The sequence below is a fragment of the Rattus norvegicus genome, chromosome 14 (genome assembly GCF_036323735.1).
Source record: "Rattus norvegicus strain BN/NHsdMcwi chromosome 14, GRCr8, whole genome shotgun sequence".
Lineage (NCBI taxonomy): Eukaryota > Metazoa > Chordata > Mammalia > Rodentia > Muridae > Rattus > Rattus norvegicus.
Window position 1 is genome coordinate 21979339 of NC_086032.1, and position 20239 is coordinate 21999577.

A 20239-nucleotide genomic window follows, 5' to 3' on the forward strand; every position below is an offset into this window, starting at 1 on the left:
TATGTCTGACATTAGTTTGCAAGCCTCAGGTAGACTGCTAAGAAATGAGGGGGCACTGGAAGGGAAGGAATGGACGTTTGCATGCCTCTGCTGACAACGGCTGCACTTGGCATCACAGGAATGCCACCAAATGTCATTAGAAGCAGAAACTAGGGGCAAGAACATAATTCCCAGATCTGGTCTTTTCCATATCTTCTCACAGGACTAAAATGACTTTAACCAAAATCAAAATAATGTCCTCTTGGTGTTGAAGGAAGCATTAAAGCAATGCAGATTTATCCAAGCACAACTAGAAGACCTGTACCTACTCCAGTGTGAGAGTAACCATGGTGTTCCTTCATGCAGAATGGCAGGCTATGGCACCCACCACAGAGATGTGAAGTCGTGGATAATCGCCCTTCTCACCGCCCTGTCCCTGATGATGGCGGTAGTAACCATTGGACTTCTGGCTCACTTCCTTGTCTTTGGTAAGGTACAGTTGGGACTCTCACTTTGGCACATAGAACAGTGTGAAATGACTTTCTACCACACTCTGACAGTCATACTTAAACTCCAATTGCAGTTCATACCAATGACAAAAGATCCACATTAACTATACAAAAGCATCTTTAAGTGTTGGTCCTCTGATCTCTTTCCTTTTCACCTCTGATGGCCAGTCAGCTGATTGACTCCACTGTTACAAACCGTTTTCACTTGCAATCTCTGACAGCCTTTTTCTTGATTCCTTCATTGTACATGGGTCTGTCTCCACAAGAAAAGTATGCAATACTCACCTCTACTCCTGGATGCTTTACACCTCAACACACACCATGAATACCCACATAGCAATGAACACCTAAACTCTGGAGCCTCACTGTGCAATTGAAACATCCGAAAAGACCATCTGTCCATTGTATAACAAGCACCAAGGTAGTTGATGTTATTGTGTCTTACTTCTCTCCTTTATCAGATGGAGGTCTTGCCAACCCCAAGAACCTGGAATTATGATGAAATGATATGTGTGAGGTTCTGCACATAGTAAAGTCTCAACAAATATCAACTACTATTATTAATGTAAAACTATGCTAATATGCTACTATACTTTTATTAAGTTCAACTAGAAAGGGGTTTGGTGATAAATTTACAGATTCATTTCTGGCCTGTTATACTTAGGCCTTGGATCCAGAAGTCTTGGCATAGCTCATGCACTTCCTACTTTTTGTTGTCATCCCAGGCCAGAAAATGCAATGTTGTCAAGGGACCTTTACCATTTCAGATATTCAAGTCAATAGCAACTCAGGACGAAGGAGCTCAAATCAACTGAACAACTTACAGGACATGAATGAAAATTTGGTAAGTCAGATAAAATTTATCTTATAGAATACTGCTAGAATTTTGTGGCTCATTTATTTTATTTCCAAAAGCATAGTTTTTATAACACCCACATCAACATCCACTTGTAGCTTTCTAGCCCCCCTCCCAGACCAGTTTATCCTCTATTGCATGGAATGTATAGGTAGAGTTGGGGTGAGGGAATGTGCCTGTCTAAAAAATTGGGGCTCTAACTTGAATCTCTCATTAAACAATGAAAGGGTGTATGCTATGGGATCTATCCTACTGTTTCTCTAATTTCTCTAAGAGGTTTTTTCTAATAGAGAAATCTAGCTGCATTAGAACTCACTGTTGGTCACAAGTTTCTTATAAAACTATCCTTCATAGTTTTAAAAATAGCTATAAAAAGACAACAAAGATATCAATTTTACTTTGTAATGTATTAGCAAGCACAGAAGTACTTCATGATATTTATAGTCTGTGTTAACAAATTTATTAAAGCTAAAAAGTCTAGGACATCTTCCAAAAAGGAAATGTCTTCTTGGTTTTATAAAGTTATGTTCTAAATGTCCATGAATTCCCACTCAGGAACTGCTCAGCTTAATTTGTCTAAAGGAAACACAGAAGCTTGAGTCACTTAAAAGGGAATACATAAGGGTTTTTTCTTCATGTTTTAAAGATTTATTTATTCTATGAATGAGTGTTCTATCTGCATGTACACGTACATGCCAGAAGGGGGCTCCAGATGGTTGCTAGAGATTATTCCTGAATTTCCTCCCATGAGTATTTTTCCCCCTTCTAAGAAGGACTGATGCATCCACATTTTGGTCTTCCTTCTTCTTGAGCTTCATGTGGTCTGTGAATTATATCTTGGGTATTGGAAGCTTTTCGGAAAATATACACTTATGAGTGAATACAGGCCATGTGTGTTCTTTTGTGACTGGGTTATGTCACTCAGGATGATATTTTCTGGTTCCACCTATTTGCCTAAGAATATCATATAGTTATGTTTTTAATAGCTAAGCAGTTCTTCATTGTAAATGTACAACATTTTCAGTATCCATTCCTCTGTTGAAGGACATCTGGGTTCTTTCCAGCTTCTGGCTATTATAAATAAGGCTGCTATGAACATAGTGGAGCACGTGTCCTTGTTATATATTGGAGTAGCTTTTGAGTGTTTGTGCAGGAGTGATATAGCTAGGTCCTCAGGGAGTTCTATGTCCAATTTTCTGAGGAACCTCCAGGCTGATTTCCAGAATGGTTGTACCAGCTTGCAATCCTACCAGCAATGGAGGAGTGTTCCAATTTCTCCACATCCTCCCCAGCATCTGCTGTCACCTGAGTTTTTGATCTTAGTCATTCTGACTGGTGTGAGGTGGATTCTCAGGATTCTTTTGATTTGCATTTCTCTGACGATTAAGAAAGTTGAACATTTCCTTAGGTGCTTCTTGGCCATTCAATATTACTTAGTTGAAATGTCTTTGTTTAACTCTGTACCCCAGTTTTTAATAAGATTATTTGGTTCTCTGGACTCTAACTTCTTAAGTTCTTTGTATATATTAGACATTAACCCTCTCTTGGATGTGGGATTGGTAAAGATTGTTTCCCAATTTGTTCGTTGCCATTTTGTCCTGTTGACAGTGTCTTTTGCCTTACAGAAACTTTGCAATTCTTTGAAGTCCTGTTTGTTGATTCTTGATCTTATAGCATAAGCCCTTGGTGTTCTGTTCAGGAACATTTTCCCCTGTGCCTACATGTTTGAGGATCTTCCCTACTCTTTCTTCTATTCGTTTCACTGTATCTGGTTTTATGTGGAGGTCTTTGATCCAAGTGGATTTGAGCTTTGTACAAGGAGATAAGAATCAGTTGACTTCCATTCTTCTACAAGCTGACCTCCAGTTAAACCAGTACCAATTGCTGAAAATGTTGTATTTTTCCACTGGATAGTTTTAGTTCCTTTGTCAAAGATCAAGTGACCATAGATGTGTGGGTTCATTTCTGGGTCTTCAATTCCATTCCAAAGATCTACCTGCCTGTCTCTGTACCAATACCATGCAGTTTTTAACCACAATTTCTCTTTAATACAGCTTGAGGTAAGGGATGATGAATCCTCCAGAAGTTGTTTGTTGAAAATAGTTTTAGATTCCTGGGTTCTTTTGTTATTCCAAATGAATTTGCAAATTTCTCTTTCTAATTCTATGAAGAATTGAGTTGGAATTTTGATTGAGATTTCATTGAATCTGTAGATTCCTTTTGGCAAGATGGCCATTTTCACTATATGAATCCTGCCAATCCATGAGCATGGGAGAGCTTTCCATCTTCAGAGATCTGGGATTTCTTTCTTCAGTGACTGAAGTTTTTGTCATACAGATCCTTCACTTGCTTGGTTAGAGTTACACCAAGGTATTTTATATTATTTGTGACTATTGTGAAGGGTGTCGTTTCCCTAATTTCTTCCTCAGCCTGTTTATCCTTTCATCCCTGGAATGAAGCCTACTTGATCACTATGAATGATCATTTTGATGTATTCTTGGATTCAGTTTTTGAGAATTTTACTGAGTATTTTTACATCAATATTCATGAGAGAAATTGGTCTGAAGATCTCTTTCTTTGTAGTGTCTTTGTGTGCTTTAGGAATAAGTGTAATTGTGGCTTCAAAGAACAAATTGAATAGTATTTCTATTTTGTGGAATAATTTGAAGAATATTGGTATTAGGTCTTCTTTAAAGGTCTGATAGAATTTGCACTAAACCCATGTGGCCCTGGGACTTTTTCGGTTGGTGACTTTTAATGACTGATTCTATTTCTTGGAGGTTATAGATGATTAGATGGTTTAGCTGATCCTGATATAACTTTGGCACCTGATATATGTCTAGAAAATTGTCCATTTCATCAGATTTTCCAGTTTTGTTGAATATAGGCTTTTGTAGTAGGATCTGGAGATTTTTTTAATTTCCTCAGATTCTGTTGTTATGTCTCCATTTTTGTTTCTGATTTTGTTAACTTAGATACACACTCTATGCCCCCTGGTTAGTCAGGCTAAGGGTTTACTATCTTGTCGATTTTCACAAAGAACAAGCTCCTGGTTTTGTTGATGCTTTGTATAATTCTTTTTGTTTCTACTTGGTTGATTCCAGGTGAGTTTGATTGTTTCCTGCTGTCTACTCCTCTTGGGGGTATTTGCCTCTTTTTGTTCTAGAGGTTTCAGGTGTGCTGTCAAGCTGTTAGTGTATGCTCTGTCCAGTTTCTTTTTGGAAGCACTCAGAGCTATGAGTTTGTCTCATAGCACTGCTTTCACTGTATCCCATAAATCTTGGTATGTTGTGCCTTCATTATCATTATATTCTAAAAATTCTTTAATTTCTTTATTTCTTTCTTGACCAAGTTATCATTGACTAGAGCACGGTTCAGCTTCCATGTATATGTGGGTTTTCTGTTGTTTTTGTTACTATTGAAGATCAGCCTTAGTCCATGGTGGTCTGATAGGATGCATGGGATTATTTCAATCCTCTTGTATCAGTTGAGGTCTGTTCTGTGACTCATTATATGGTCCATTTTGGAGAAGGTACCATGAGGTGCTGAGAAGAAGGTATATTCTTTTGTTTTAGGATGAAATGTTCTGTAGATATCTGTTAAATCCATTTGGTTCATAACCTCTGTAAGTTTCTGTTAGTTTCACTGTGTCCCTGTTTAGTTTCTGTTTCCATGATGTGGCCAATGATGAGTTTGGGGTGTTGAAGTCTCCCACTATTATTGTATGTGGTGTAATATATGCTTTGAGCTTTAGTAAAGTTTCTTTTATAAATGTGGGTGCCCTTGCATTTGGAGCATAGCTGTTCAGAATTGAGAGTTCATCTTGCTAGATTTTTCCTTTGATGAGTATGAAGAGTCCTTCCTTATCTTTTTATGATAACTTTTGGTTCAAAGTCTATTTTATTCAATATTAGAATAGCTACTCCAGCTTGTTTCTTGGGACCATTTGCTTGGAAATTTGTTTTCTGGCCTTTTATTCTGAGGTAGTCTTTGTCGTTTTCACTGAACTGTGTTTTCTGTGTGCAGGAAAATGCTGGGTCCTATTTATATATCCCATCAGCTAGTCTAAGTCTTTTTATTGAAGAATTGAGTCCATTGATGTCAAGAGATATTGAGGAATAGTGATTGTTGTTTTCTGTTATTTTTGTTGTTAGAGGTGGAATTATGTTTGTGTGGCTATCTTTTTTGGGGTTTGTTGAAAGAATATTACTTTCTTGCTTTTTCTAGGGTGTAGTTTCCCTCCTTGTGTTAGAGTTTTCCATCTATTATCCTTTGTAGGGCTGGATTTGTGGAGAGATATTGTGTAAATTTGGTTTTGTCATGGAATATCTTGGTTTCTCCATCTACATTAATTGAGAGTTTTTTGCTGGATATAGTAGCCTGGGCTGGCATTTGTGTTCTCTTAGAGTTTGTATGACATCTGTCCAGGATCTTCCAGCTTTCTTAGTCTTTGTTGAGAAGTCTGGTGTAATTCTGATAGGACCACATTTATATGTTATTTGACCTTTTCCCTTACTGCTTTTAATATTCTTTCTTCGTTTTGTGCATTTGGTGTTTTGACTATTATGTGATAGGATGAGTTTCTTTTCTGGTCCTATCTATTTGGAGTTCTGCAGGCTTCTTGTATGTTCATGGCCATCTCTTTCCTTAGGTTAGGGAAGTTTTCTTTTATAATCTTGCTGAAGATACTTACAGGCCTTTTAATTTGGGAATCTTTGCTCTCGCCTATACCTATTATCCACAGGATTGGTCTTCTCTTTGTGTCCTGGAGTTCCTGGATGTTTTGGGTTAGGACCTTTTCGCATTTTGCAATTTTGATGGTTTTTTCAATGTTTTCTACTGTATCTTCTGCCCCCAAGATTCTTCAATCTCTTGAATTCTGTTGTATTCTCTTGTATTCTGATGCTTGTGTCTATGACTCCTGACTTCTTTCCTAGGTTTTCTATCTCCAAGGTTGTGATTTCTTTATTTTTTTCTATTTCTATTTTTGGATTCTGGATGATTTTGTTCAATTCCTTCACCTGTTTGTGTTTTCCTGTATTCTTTAAGGGATTTTTATGTTTCTTCTTTAAGGGCTTCTCCTTGTTTACCTGTGTTATTCTGTATTTTTTTTAAGGGAGTTATTTATATCCTTCTTACAGTCCTCTATCCTTATCATGAGATATGATTTTAAATCCAAATTTTGCTTTTATGGAGTGTCGAGATATCCATTACTTGCTGTAGTGAGAGAACTACATATTTTAACCAAGACTTTTTTCCTTAAGTATTTCTGTTCTCAAATCCATTGTCATCTTTTCCATGTGATCATATTCCTACATGCAATATGCACAACCACAACATGCTTGCAGTAATGGTATAGATCATGTTTCTAATGCATCTTCTCAATTATCATTAAGTTTTACAGTTTTTCTATCTTGCATTTTCATGTCCCAGTGTATCGTTTATGTTTACAGATCGAAGGATGTTCCCCTATGCTTTTGCATCCAGAGTATATTGGGCAATGGCATTTGCAGTATATTCTTGAGAAATCTCAGAATGAGGGGTGTGTGTGTGTGTGTGTGTGTGTGTGTGTGTGTGTGTCACCCAATTAGTTTTAGCTCAAGCGATTTTCCGATACATAACTGGGTGGTGGTGATTGTGGTACATAACTTTAATCTCATCACTCTGGAGGCAAGGGGAGGTAGATCTCTGTGAGTTTGAGCTCAACCTGGTCTACAGAGCCAAGGCTACACAGAAGGAAAAAAAGGTTTCACATACACACACACACACACCTTTACTTGAAAAATTAAATTCGTTCAGAGATAAAATATTATCACCTATTGAGAATCTTGAACTTCTTTTAGTCTGCATTCAACATTGTTATATTTTTAAATATATAATAAACCATACCTTCATTGAACTAAATAGCTATGATTGTAATAGGTCTGAAAATAAATAGGCAACATATGAACTTACAGAGGATGTGCATCATATCATACCCAGGGCCTGCATGAGTCTGCACCAGGTCTTCTGTCTCTATATTAGGACTTCCAGCTTAGTACTTTTTATGGGATTTCTCAGCATGCAAATGAGTGGGTCTCTGATTCTTATGCCTTCTCTTGGGTTCTTTTTCTTCTTCTGTTTGGTTGTTTTCTCCAATGCTGATGCTTTTTGCTGTATCTCATTTCATTATCTTTTATTATTTAGAATATAAAAGAAATTAACAATACTTGAAAATATATGAGTAACAGAAACTGAGTTTGAAGTAGATTTTCTTTTCTTTTCTTTTCTTTTTTTTTTACTGGATATTTTTTATTTACATTTCAAATGTTATCTCCTTTCCCAGTTTCCCGCCCATAAATCCCCATCCCATCCCTCCTCCCCCTTCTTTTAAGAGGGTGTTCCTCCACCTAAACAACCACCCCTTCCCGCCTCCCTGCCTTCCCACCTTGACATTCCCCTGCACTGGGGTGTTCAGCCTTGGTAGGACCAAGAGCTTCTCCTTCCATTGGTGCCCAACAAGGGCATCCTCTGCTACATATGCAGCTGGAGCCATGGGTCTGTCCATGTATACTCTTTGGGTAGTGGTTTAGTCCCTGGAAGCTCTGGTTGGTTGGTATTGTTCTTATGGAGTTGCAAGCCCCTTTAGCTCTTTCAAATTTTTCTCGAACTACTTCTCAGTTCAATGGTTGGCTGGGAGCATTCGCCTCTGTATTTGTCATGCTCTGGCATAGCCTCTCAGGTGACAGCTATATCAGGTTCCTATCAGCATGTACTTTTTGGCATCAGCAATATTGTCTGGGTTTGGTTGTCTGTATGTATATGGGATGGATCCCCAGGTGGGACAGGCTCTGAATGGCCATTCCTTCAGTCTCTGCTCCAAACTTTGTCTCCATATCTCCTCCTATGATATTTTTGTCTCCTCCCCCCTTCTAAGAAAGACTAAGGCATCTGCACTTTGGTCGTCCTTCTTCTTGAGCTTCTTGTGGTCTGTGGACTGTATCTTGGATAATCTGAGCTTAAGGGTCAGTTACGTGAGTTTCTAGGAATGTAAGTGCTGCAGGCACAGATATTAACTTAGATAATAGATATTATTCTCATGTGTATATTCAAGGTATTTAATGATTGTTGTGGTGGTAAAAATAAAAATGTAGTGGAACCGGTTCCTGGGTGTACCCTGGTGGTTTCCTGAGTGTTCCCTGGTAGTTGAGCTCTTTCTCTAGTTCTGGCTCCTACAGACCATTGGAACTAGCACTAATTTACTAATTTATCTCAACAGCTCCACACTGCCCGCAAGTACTCTCTGACCCGCTGTTCATGAGCGATTCCAACACACACCCTGTCAGGCCACCCCGCCCTCACTCACAGCTTTCTTGACGGGTTTCCACCATGCCAGGCATACACGTCCCAATTCTGTGGTGGGCCCAGTGCGTCTGGCCACCATACACTCTCTTGAACTCAATTAAGTCGCCACATGAACACACCACACAATATCTTCTGATAAGAAGATTGATAAGATATAATTTGCCTGTACAAACCCATCCCTTAAGAATAGTCATAATAACCTGTAATCTGTGCAAAGAGGAATCTTAACATCTGTCACCATATTCTCTCAGCTGCTTCCTTCTGGTTCCAGTCTCCTCTGCCTCTCTTAAATTTTTCTCCTGCCCATCCTTCCTTCTCGTCCAATCACAGGCCTCATTCTATCCTGTACGTGCATAATGACATCAACCTACAGATTGTCACTACATATTTATGGGTCAGACACCTTAACTAAATAAGCTGTGGAACCACATGGCCTGCTAAATATTTAATGTCTTTTATCTTCATAAAAACGCACACATATCCCTTCCCCTTCAAGTCACCATTCTGTTTTATGAGAAATTTTGTTTGTTTGAAATCATTCTTGCAGTTTTGTTTTCTGTGAGCATTCCTTAAACTTACCTCTTGTGTTACAGACCATGTTTGTTCCATCCTGGTTTTATGCAAATTCTTTTGGAAGAACTGTCCATGCTACTGATTGTGTGTCAATCTCATTGTAACTTCCCCAAAATAGTTTGGACCTGCCATTTCTTACCTTTGTTTCTGCCAGTCACTGTAAGAAATTTCCTAATCACACTCCTCCTTTTCCTGTTACTGATGCATCCATTTATGGAAGAAGAACTCCTGGTTCACTGGGCATAATTTCACTCACTGGTTAACGACCGTTCTTGAGAGTGGCTGAATCCGTGAGTTCTCCTATCTGCATGCAGTGTGCTTTGATTTGTGTGCTTGCACATCTTTCCCACAATGGGGTGTCTTACTCTATCCTTGTTTTTATAACAAAAAGAAAAATACCATAGACAGGGTAACTTAAACAGCATACTTTTATTTCAACTAGCTCTGGAAGTTCAGAAGTTTAATATCAAGTTCTTAGTGGACTTGGTATCTGGTGAAGACATTCTCTTTTTTTTTTAATTGAATATTTTAAAATTTACATTTCAAATGTTATCTCCTTTCCCAGGTTCCCTATCCCATCCCCCCTCCCTCTTCTTCTATGAGGGTGTTCCCACATGCATCCACCCACCTCTTCCGCCTTCCTGCCTTGACATTCCCCTATACTGGGGGATCCATCCTTGGCAGGACCAAGGGCCTCTACTCCCATTGGTGCCCAACAAGGCCATCCTCTGCTACATATGCATCTGAAACCATGGAAGACCTTCTTCTTGGTCATAGAAAGCTATCTTCAAAATGTAATATCTTCAAAATTATTTGTAAGTTTTCCATAAATGAGACCAAACACCTGACAGACATGGCTTGAACGAAGAGGTATTTACTTTATCTCAATCCATAGTTGGTTGGTCCCATGTACTTGGCAGAACACCATGCTAGGGCGATGTGTGGCCCAGATCACATTCACATCATGGTAAGCAAGAAAACAGATAGCAATATAACCAAGGCCAGGGAACACGCTTGAGGTTGCCTGCTTCCCTTAAACAGGCCTTATTTCTTTAAGGGTCTACAGCCTCCTCAAGCAGTACCACAGCTGGAGAAAGCAGTGAGCATGTAGCTGTTGTGACACAGCCAATCAGAAAGGAAAAGAAAAGGGTTCCCTAGAAACCAGGGGTCCTGTATAGCCCCAGCTGCCTGTCACTAGCTGTCTACTTAGGCTAGCTGGGCCTCTCTTGCTAAAGCAGCCAAATCCTACCACTATCAAAGAACTTTATTAAACTATGGACCGAGATAAAATAATATTTCGTCCCTCAAGTTGTGTCTGTCAGGTATTTGGTCTCATCTGTGGAAAAGTAAAAAATAATGATACCTTTACATTTTGATAATATTGAGTGCTTTGATTAAGTTTGCTAAAATCCAACTAGAGAGCCTGTTGAAGATATTTGATATTCCACCTATAAGAGGAATACACAAATATCTAGCTAATTTGGGATTATTTTTCTTTTCTTGGTACTATTTGCTAACCTAGTAGGCATAAAGTGGCAGTGTTACCTAATTACATTATTCTAATTTGCACTTTTCAAATTACTCCTGAGTACCTCATTCCTTCAAAGGCATTTCTTTCTACAAATTCTTTGTGTATATTCTTTGCCTATGTTTTCATTCCTTTTACTTACATTTTTTTAGGTGTTATGTGTAATTTCTAGACACCGAAATTTCTAGCTTGCCTTTGTTGTAGACGCCATATGTAACCCGTTTCTTCTGTTTGTATTGATTATGAGATGGGAATCTATGCCATCATACCAACTCTCTGAGCCTCGTAACTGTTTTTGAAAGTTCTTTGACAGTCCTTTCCTCCTCGTCAATCAAAGACATTTTATTGTACTTTCTTCTACTAATCTTAGAATTTTATGTTTTATATTAGCTCTTGAATTCATCTAGTGAATACTTTCACCTTATTTGTGACATGAATCAGTTTTTAGTCACCGTCTAATGAACTAGTTTTCAAAAGACAGCTAGCTAAGCAATCTAAGCTTTTCTTGTTTCTTTTCTCTTAAATTTTTTAAACTTAATTTTGCTTTTTTTATTTATTCGCTTTACATCGAGCTCACTGGCCCCCTCCTAGTCAACCCTCCCACAATCCTCTGAGTGGGTGCGGACCACTAGGCACTACCTCTCCCAATGAGGCCAGACAGGCCCCCCAGCTAGAAGAACATATCCCATGTACTAGCAACAGACTAAGCTTTTCTTAATATGAGTATTAAGCTTATTGTTTTTCTTGGCGCATGGGTCTTTGAGAAAAGGAAATACGATCTGTCTTTTCAAGTTGTTGCAATCCCGTGGGGGAGATGTGAGTAACACACACGGAGTGGGAAAGCAGGGCAGGATATACTTAAGGATTAAACTGTGTGTAGAGGACAGTGAGTGTAGGAGAATGTTGAAGGTAGAACAGGTCAAGGAGGATCCCAGTGGCCAGGAAAAGCTTTGTTTTGTATTATCTCACGAGCTTAAATCAAGCAGGCACTCTCTCCCCCTTCCGCTACAGAGTTAGCTTTAGAGGACTTCCTGGAAGGGTCCAAGTCTCATCCTGAGCCACTCCTCTTAATAGTTGCTAAATCCTAATGGGTAAAACCAGATTCGTCTCTTTCCTATGTGGATACTAATTGGATTGCCGAGAAAGACGGCTGCAGATCCTGTTCTGCCTCATAGTTTTGGCTTTACGCATTTGAATGGAGATGTAAACGTAAATTTGAGTTCATGCCCCGGTATTGCTAAAACTCCCAGTTCCACGAGATATTGTGAGGGATGTTGATATCCCCTCATAGCCTTTCAAGAAGACTGGTTTCCTGGCACCAGGAAAGATACGCTCTAAGTCATTGTAACATTACCACAATGAGCCCAAGATAAGCTGGAAACAGTGTACGGCAAAAAGGCATGTGATACATTTACCTTACCAAATGTCGTAGCTTAGCCTGGGCTATCCTAAAGACACGCAGGACATATACATTAGCCTAGAGTTGGACAAAATAATCTCACACAAAGCCTGTTTTATAATAAACTGACAGGTGGCTCGAGTTATCTCCTAGATATTCCCATGCAAAAAGTTTCTAAAACACATCGTTTTGCTGAGAATCATTGCCCAGCATCGCGGAACACATCACACCCATATTGCTAATCCAAGGAAAGACTGAAATTCAACGTTCAAAGTACGGTTTCTACTGACCCTCCAGTTTTCACACCACTGTAAAGCTAAATAAAATGACAGGATATTTAATTTCTATCCAGATTTTATGAGGGTAAGGATAATCCCCGAGAGGACGTTTTACTTTGAGACTATTTTCAGAGATATCTAAAACATTTGAAACCATTAGGATCCTTATACATGCATAAGTTATAAACTTGTCATACCATAATGACAGTAATAATATATACGCCCATATATGTATATATATAGAATGAAATAACATCTTGATCATCTTACACTTGATCTTAGCCAAAAGGCCGAGAAGCGATACATCTTGATCATCTTGTACATTTATTCTACTTAATCCTCAATGACAACCCTTTTGAGGGAGATAAATTACAATCTAAGTTTTGCAGGTGGGAACATGAAGGGACAGAACGCCCGATTTGCTCCAGAACACACATTCTGATGATCAGGGTAAATATATCATGGGACTGTGAGAGCAGGCACTATGACTTGAGATTCACATCCTTAGTGAACATCTGTCCCCAGGACAGATGTCCTCTGGAAGAATTATCTATGTGAGTGTATTTCCCGTGTACTGCTACTCCAATTCCCAGAACCTCTTTGTTTCTGGCACACTATTCTCTGTCAGTTTTCTTGTTGCCATGAGATTGAAAACCATGGCAACAGTTGGGGTTTTCTTCACTTTCCCCAAGTACTTAAAACGTACTCCCATGCCAAAGAGGAGGCTCAGCCAAAATCCAAGATAAAATGATTAAAACCTACCAATTCTTTCATTTAGTTTTTTATACAAATATATATTTCCTTAATCGATACACCAGAATCACTTATTGTATAAAGGTGTTCTCATCATTTCCTGGCATCAGTGTTTGGTGAGGGAAACAGTAATAGAACCGAGGATAATGAAGAGAATGTTGGTAGTCATGACTTTGTGTGCAGGTTTAGTGTAAATGATCTACAGTTGCACAAACGCTGTGTGTTTCCAAGTGTGCTGTTTAAGGGAAGATTTCTGAGAACGGCCGTGACATAAGACATCTCTGATCATGATAAATATAGTTCTATTGCAAGTCCACATTCCCCTGGATAACCTGTAATATATGCGGATTATTAATCCACTACGGGAAATACAGTAACACATTAGACATGAAAAAGAGACAAAATAAAATTTCTGTGTGTGTCTGCCTGTCTGCCTGTCTGCCTGTCTCTCACCAAATTAGAGATGTAAAAGATAAGTGTGGAGAGGACATGAGCTTTCTACATGGTGACGTTCTCTCCCTTGCTTTGAAGGTCCCTGCTTTTAAATGTCTTTAGTACTGTTTTAAATAGATGCATATTTGATATATCGTTCCGAAGATAATTTGTAGATCCTGTTTTTTTTGAGGCACCCTGAAAGTAATCACTTTTATCTTTTATTGTATCTCTCTGTAACCTCTTAATTTAGACGTATGTACTTTGACTCTCCCACCGCAGGAATATTAATCAAGTTGGGATACGGTTACCTAGCACAGTAAATCCAGCAATATGTGATTAGTCATGGATGTGTGTTTCCTTCAGGCATTCTACAAAGAGACATTGAAAGAGAATAGTGCAAGAAACTGACAACATTATGAAACATCACACCCTATTTAGTGATCTCATTCCTTTGATTTAAGGTAATCAGAAAGCCACACTTGCTTGTCACTTCACCCACACATCCAGACCTCAGATGACCCTGAATCTAACTCCTTTCTCCAGTAGACGCTGTAGTGTTCAATGCCAGGAGAGGTAGACCTTATCTCACTTCATCGAGACCGGAAATGCTAGAAACACTGCCTGGTGTTCAGGCTGGCCGTGCTCCACCCAACGCTGAAGGAAAGATTTAGAGCTCACTTTTTCAACAGCTCCCCTCTATGTGGGGGACATAGCCCAGTCACTAAAGTGCTTGCTGCATACACATGATGATCTGTGTTTAAATCCCTAACATCCACTTAAAGAGCCAGGCACAAAAGCTTTTATTCCTGCAGCACAAGGGTGGCAGATACCGGAGATTCCCTGGATCTCACGGACAAAGCAATCTAGCCAATCAGTGAGCTCCAGGCTCGATGAGGAACCATGACCAAAAAACGGCGAAAGATGATTGAGGACATCTACCGTTGACCTCTGGCCTCTAGATGCACATTACATGCAGTATCTAGAATTGTCAGTCAATAAAATAACATTATAACTGGATCACAGTAAAAGGTACTAGCATCTGCTATTTATTTTGGGCAGACTTTTGCAGTTTCTGGCTCACGTAGTCACAGGCCACTCGCCATTGTGATGAGGAGCTCTGGGTGCTCCTCCTTAGGCCAGTACTGTGAGGAAATTTTCAAGCTGAGAAGCTTGCCAGCCTAGGCCTAATCCCGATTCTGTGGCTCAATGCTGTGTCAATTAGGGCAAGCGACTTCCTCGTCCTAATAATGTGGACAGCAATTGTATTCACCTCTGATGGTTGATGAGACAAGCAAATGTGCTCACATGCCAAAGATTTTTGAATGTAGTGCACAGTTAGCAGACAATAGCGATACTAAATCCTACATTGACCACACAGAGATTCAGGATAGAGCAACTTGCCACAAGGAGACAAACTCCTGGGAAACGTCAATGAGAAGAATCCTTCAACTAGTCCATATGTATTTTCCTTGTTTGTATAGAAGTATTTGATCTCAGCCTATGTAATGGATAGACACATTTAGACCTACCATTGAACTGGTAAACATGAGACTCTCTGCTATACAGCTCTCTCTTATTTATTTATTCACTCTACAACAAGCAATTTAACTGCCATTACAAATGTTACAGACGAGGAAAACAAAATCACCATGTTTGCACATAATTCTTTACGGTTTGATGAAAGGAAGGATATGCTTATGTTAGTAAATATAAAAACATGTAGAAAGTATAACTGGATAAGAAAAATCAAGACAGTAGAAAGTGAGATTCGCATGAGGAGGAGGGGTCAACTAAACCCCAGAGGATTCCCTGAGAGAGATCTCCAAGGATAACTGGGATTCAGAGGAGAGAGATCCCAGAAGGTAGGAGAACCCAGTAAGTCAAAGACCAAGTACACAGGATAATAGAGGCCAGGGCTTGTGCTGGTATAGGGAAGGCTGAACAAGAGACTGGAGAGCCACTGAATGTCTGCTGTGTTGACAAAGATCAAATGTAATGACAACCAATTTCCTGTTTCACTGACTTCGTCCCTGCAGCCACAGTAATGTCAAGTAAGCTTTACCAGAGCTAGAGATATTTTTAAAAATTGTGTCAAGCTGGAGAGCTGGCTGAGAGGTTAGGAGTATTCAACTGCTCTTCCAGACGGTATGGGTTCAGTTCCCAGCACCCATATCTGATTGCTCCCAACTGTCTGAGACTCTATCTCCAGGACACTTGGTGCCTTGGCACTCCGCACATGGGCTGCAATATGTACTCACAAACACATGGACGTATTTCTACAACTAAAATGAATGATTTTTCTTTTAAGAATGTACATCCCATTAACCTTTCTATGGTACCATTCTTACGCTTAGGATAAAACAACAGAATCTATTTTTTTTTAATGGCACGATTTTAGTTCCTTTAGTTCTCAGGAGGTCAACTAAGGTTACGTTGGAAATAGGAGCTTGAGTAAACTATTCAGTAGAACAGCTACCTGAGTTTTGCAATCTCGACCTAGAAATACCCTCATGTGAAAACATAGATTACTGTCAAAGAAGAAGTCAATTAGGAAGGATCTAACAGAAAGGGCCCTTGCTTGACATGTGCAAACAGCAACTTCAGGAATGATTGGGAATGAGCTGAATGGCTGGGCGTATCTGTTTGAGTTGTCAACCTCTCCCTAAGTTTTTCATTAAACACCCAACTAAACTCCAATTGCCCTCTTAGTATTTAATCTCAGTGCAATTTGCAGCATTCCAAAGTCACTAAGCAGAAACTAAGTACTACCCTAAAGGGGTCTTTTGTTCAATATCAGGACACTCGGCTCCTAATTACAAAGCCATCAATGCCCTGAAGCAACAGATAGGATTTTAAAGTCATTGACTCTGTTAGATTGTGTATGACAATGAATTTTAGCAAGCTCATTCGTATCTACGCTGGGAGAAAAAGGTGTCCTAGAACTTGGAATGTCACAGCACTGAGTCTGTACGGTGGATCGGAAGACTCTTATTTCATGGGTAATTGTAAGGGTTAACGTAATAAAAGTCCTGGCTCCTAATGAAGCATCTATAAAATGTTAAAAGCAGTAAAGAGGTCAGAACTTGGTCCACTCTTCCTAAACCATCTTTCCTCCATTTGTATGTCTTGCTCTTTTAAAACTAAAAGTTGCATTTCTTGCCCTTGCCTTTAGGATTTAGAACGTCAGATTTCTCTCTTCTCCTCTTCTCTCCTCTCCTCTCTCTGTCTCCCTGTCTCTGTCTCTCTGTCTCTGTCTTTCTGTCTCCCTCTCCCTCCTCTCTCTCCCTCTCCCTCATCTCCCTCTCCCTTCTCTCCCTCATCTCTCTCCCTTTCCCTCCTCTCTCTCCTTCTCCCTCCTCTCCTTCTCCCTCCTCTCCCTCTCCCTGTCTCTGTCTCTCCCTCTCCCTCTCCCTCCTCTCCCTCTCCCTGTCTCTCCCTCTCCCTCTCCCTCTCCCTCTCCCTCTCCCTCTCCCTCTCCCCCTCACCTTTTACATTTATAATTCATCTGGTTTCTCAACAAGAGAAAGAAGCCTACATTCAGATGACACTATCGTCACCTAATGTTGGTTAGAGGGTACTGAAGTAGCAAGCTTGAAATTGCATATTTATCTGTTAAAACTTATATTCTTCTTCTTTCTTAGTGGTATAAAACGGGGTCCATCACTTTTACTTGATATTTCAGCATTATCTTACCACCTTTCTGGTTAGCCTTAGAGTCTACAATGAATTTAAAATCTGTTTCTTCCCAATACCCAATACCCAATACCCTGTATGCTTTATAACCAAAGATCTACAGAGCAAGTGATTACATTCGAAACATACTATAAATGAATGGCAATGTGGTTTTACACTTTTATTATATACTTTTGTGTGAAAAAAGTGTTTATAACATTTCCCTTAAACATGAACTATTTTGCTCATGTGTTAATTGATCTGAAATGTACAACCCCTAGTACAAACTGAGAAGATATTTTGTTTTTAAATTTGGAAATTCAGAAGCAACGAAACTCTTTTTCACAGATTGAAAGGGGAAAGAGGGTGGAGTCAGGGTGGGATCATACAGAATGCTTGCATGCATATTTCAGAATCTTTTTGCTTTTAATGTAAAAGCTTATGGGAAGTTCCCAATTTCTTTTCCCCCTTTCCTTCAGATATTTTGCAATGAGATTCTTTTATACAGAGCAAACAGTTTGAAATAATACCAAATTACTTGATGTTCATTTAAAAATAAAGTACAGCTCTGGTAAGGACACTGAAAGACTCGATAAAAAGCCGCCCATTTTATGTAACATTCACATTACCTCGTGGGTAAGAGCTATATTCGTTTTAAGGCTTTTTTAGAGGAGTAAATAATCAAATTTCTGCAAAAAAAAATCACTAACTTAAATAATCATATTGTTACTGTGAAAATTCTATTTGTTTCCCGTTTAATAGTTTTATTATAAAATATCCTGCTAACACATTGTTTTTCTTTTTTTTATAATGACAGGTAGATGAAATATTTATAGATTCAGCCCTGAACAAGCGCTACGTCAAAAACCACATAGTCGGACTAACGTATGTATATTTGGGCAAGGGTGTAGTTGTGAGCCTGCAGGGACAAAGGGAAAGGACACAGGGCCCCTCACATAACTTGTGTCTCTAGACCTTTTACCGGAGCTCTTCAGAAAAATTCTCTCTACTATAGTCTCAAAGTACAGGGCTGAACCCATCCTGAGAATTCAGAAGCTAAGATGTGGGGAGGAGAGTAGCGATATGCCGATGTTACCCCAAGAGACGGTTACAACTCAAGCCCTACCCAGTGGCTGTGCAGCCCAGAATCCACCTTAATCCCCAACCACGGGTAAATGCAGGCCATGTCGCTGCATGCACCGAGTTCTATACTTCTGACAGATACAGCGTTTCAAAAACACCAAGAAGGCAAAGTTTACTACAAAATGGGATCATAAGTTTTATCCATAACCAAGCCCTAGTGGCAGGCGACATGCCCGAACCGAAGATGATCCGTGTTGTAATAGATGCTCCCTTTTGCTTGGGTGTGGAGGCACGACTCATATCAGTTGCTGAAATTACTTAGAGGCCTCAACTTTGTTATTTAAAAAAAAAATTACACAGCAGAACACACAGGCACAGAGCCAAGAGTTTGTATGAATCATTTCAAAGAGAGAAAAAGATACTCAAACAAAGATGTAATTATGAAACCCACGACTTTGCACAACAAACATATACTAAAAAAAGCTTCGTGACAGCAACTGGATTTACTCAGCTGGATTTATTGGATGGGAAAGGTGCCAACCATTTTTCTTACCAGTAAACCAATGTACCATTGAAGGCTACAGTTTGTATACGGGACAACTCATGACTTCCATGAGGAATTTTTAAAAATTAATTTTCATTTTACACTAATTACTGTTTTGGCTGCATGACCATATGTTTATCCCTCCTGTTCTGTGCTGTTGGAGGCCAGAAGAGATCAACAAATGGCTGTGAGGCACCGTGTGGGTGCGGGAAACCCAACTCTGGTCTTCTGCAAGAGCAGCAAGTGCTCTCAACAACTGAGCCATCTCTCCGGCCCCTGCATGAAGTTATTACAATATGGTTGGGTAATTTAGGATGTAAAAAGCATGTGCATTCTGGAGCTTTCCATATTTCTGACTTTGAATTCTGATTTTTGTAGCCTTTTAGTGACATCACCATAGTCTAAGAAACTCATAATTTGTAACCCATTTTGAGTATGTTATTGTTGTGAACATTAAACTCAGTAAACTGCCTTAACTCCTCTGGAAAGAATATCTGGGTTCTCCTTTGCCAATTTAACATTAAATTTTAGTTAGTTATATTACCCTATTCTGGAGCCAAAATGAAATGTGAGACATATCATGTGTCGGAATTGATATCACTTCCTTTTTCTTTTTTTTTGCCAAAAGATTCAAATAGATTAAATAGATTAGACTCTCGACTTTTTAGAATGGTTGTTTTGTGGTATAAAAATAGGGGCAATGAAAGATCATTAGGTATCATTTTCAACTTTAAAAACATCTTTAATGAACCACATAGGTATATTTTGCTGTATATAAACATAAAAACAAGACAATACTCAGTGGAAATTTTTAGCATTTGTGTTTGAACATTTAAGTCAGGTTAGTTGCACATAAAGATACACATGCTGAGAGTCGCAAACAAAACCTCACTCTCCTCATCTCTGGAAAGGAACCCCTTTCATGGTTTCGTATCCCTACTGTGAGTCCCTGTGAGAGTTCACTTGCACAGGTGATGGGACTTGAAGCCATTTGAGGAAGCAGGTATGATGATCCGGAGGCGCCAGGGACCACACACCGCTGCCTTCAAACATTTAATATGGAAAAAGGGATTGATGCAAAAATGCTTGAAACTGGTTGCTCTAAGCTTTGCGTCACGGAAAACTAAAGGGTGGAGTTCTACATAAATAACTTTTAAAATAGAGCTGAACAAGGGGGAACATTCCCTTTTAAGCAAAGCAAAATTTCCACACCTTAATGACTGCCCGGGGGGGGCAGGGAACCACTTCTCACCCCTGCTGTAGAGGTGATCCTTATATCAGATACC

The 20239-nt window shown here is 39.3% G+C and overlaps 1 protein-coding gene and 1 pseudogene across 2 annotated transcripts in view; one reads left to right on the forward strand and one right to left on the reverse strand.

The window, feature by feature from the left end:
• Window positions 1-20239, forward strand: part of Tmprss11a (transmembrane serine protease 11A) — a 58747-nt gene that overhangs the window by 17997 nt on the left and 20511 nt on the right. Inside the window, exons 2-4 of one of the 2 annotated variants that reach the window (XM_063273820.1) lie at window positions 346-467; window positions 1214-1332; window positions 18144-18211. In XM_063273820.1, coding sequence (XP_063129890.1) covers window positions 346-467; window positions 1214-1332; window positions 18144-18211 — 309 coding nt within the window. The remainder of the gene's footprint in view (window positions 1-345; window positions 468-1213; window positions 1333-18143; window positions 18212-20239) is intronic. The other variant, XM_039092583.2, reaches the window with a different exon arrangement.
• On the reverse strand, window positions 12649-12768 carry LOC120096852 (U2 spliceosomal RNA; annotated as a pseudogene).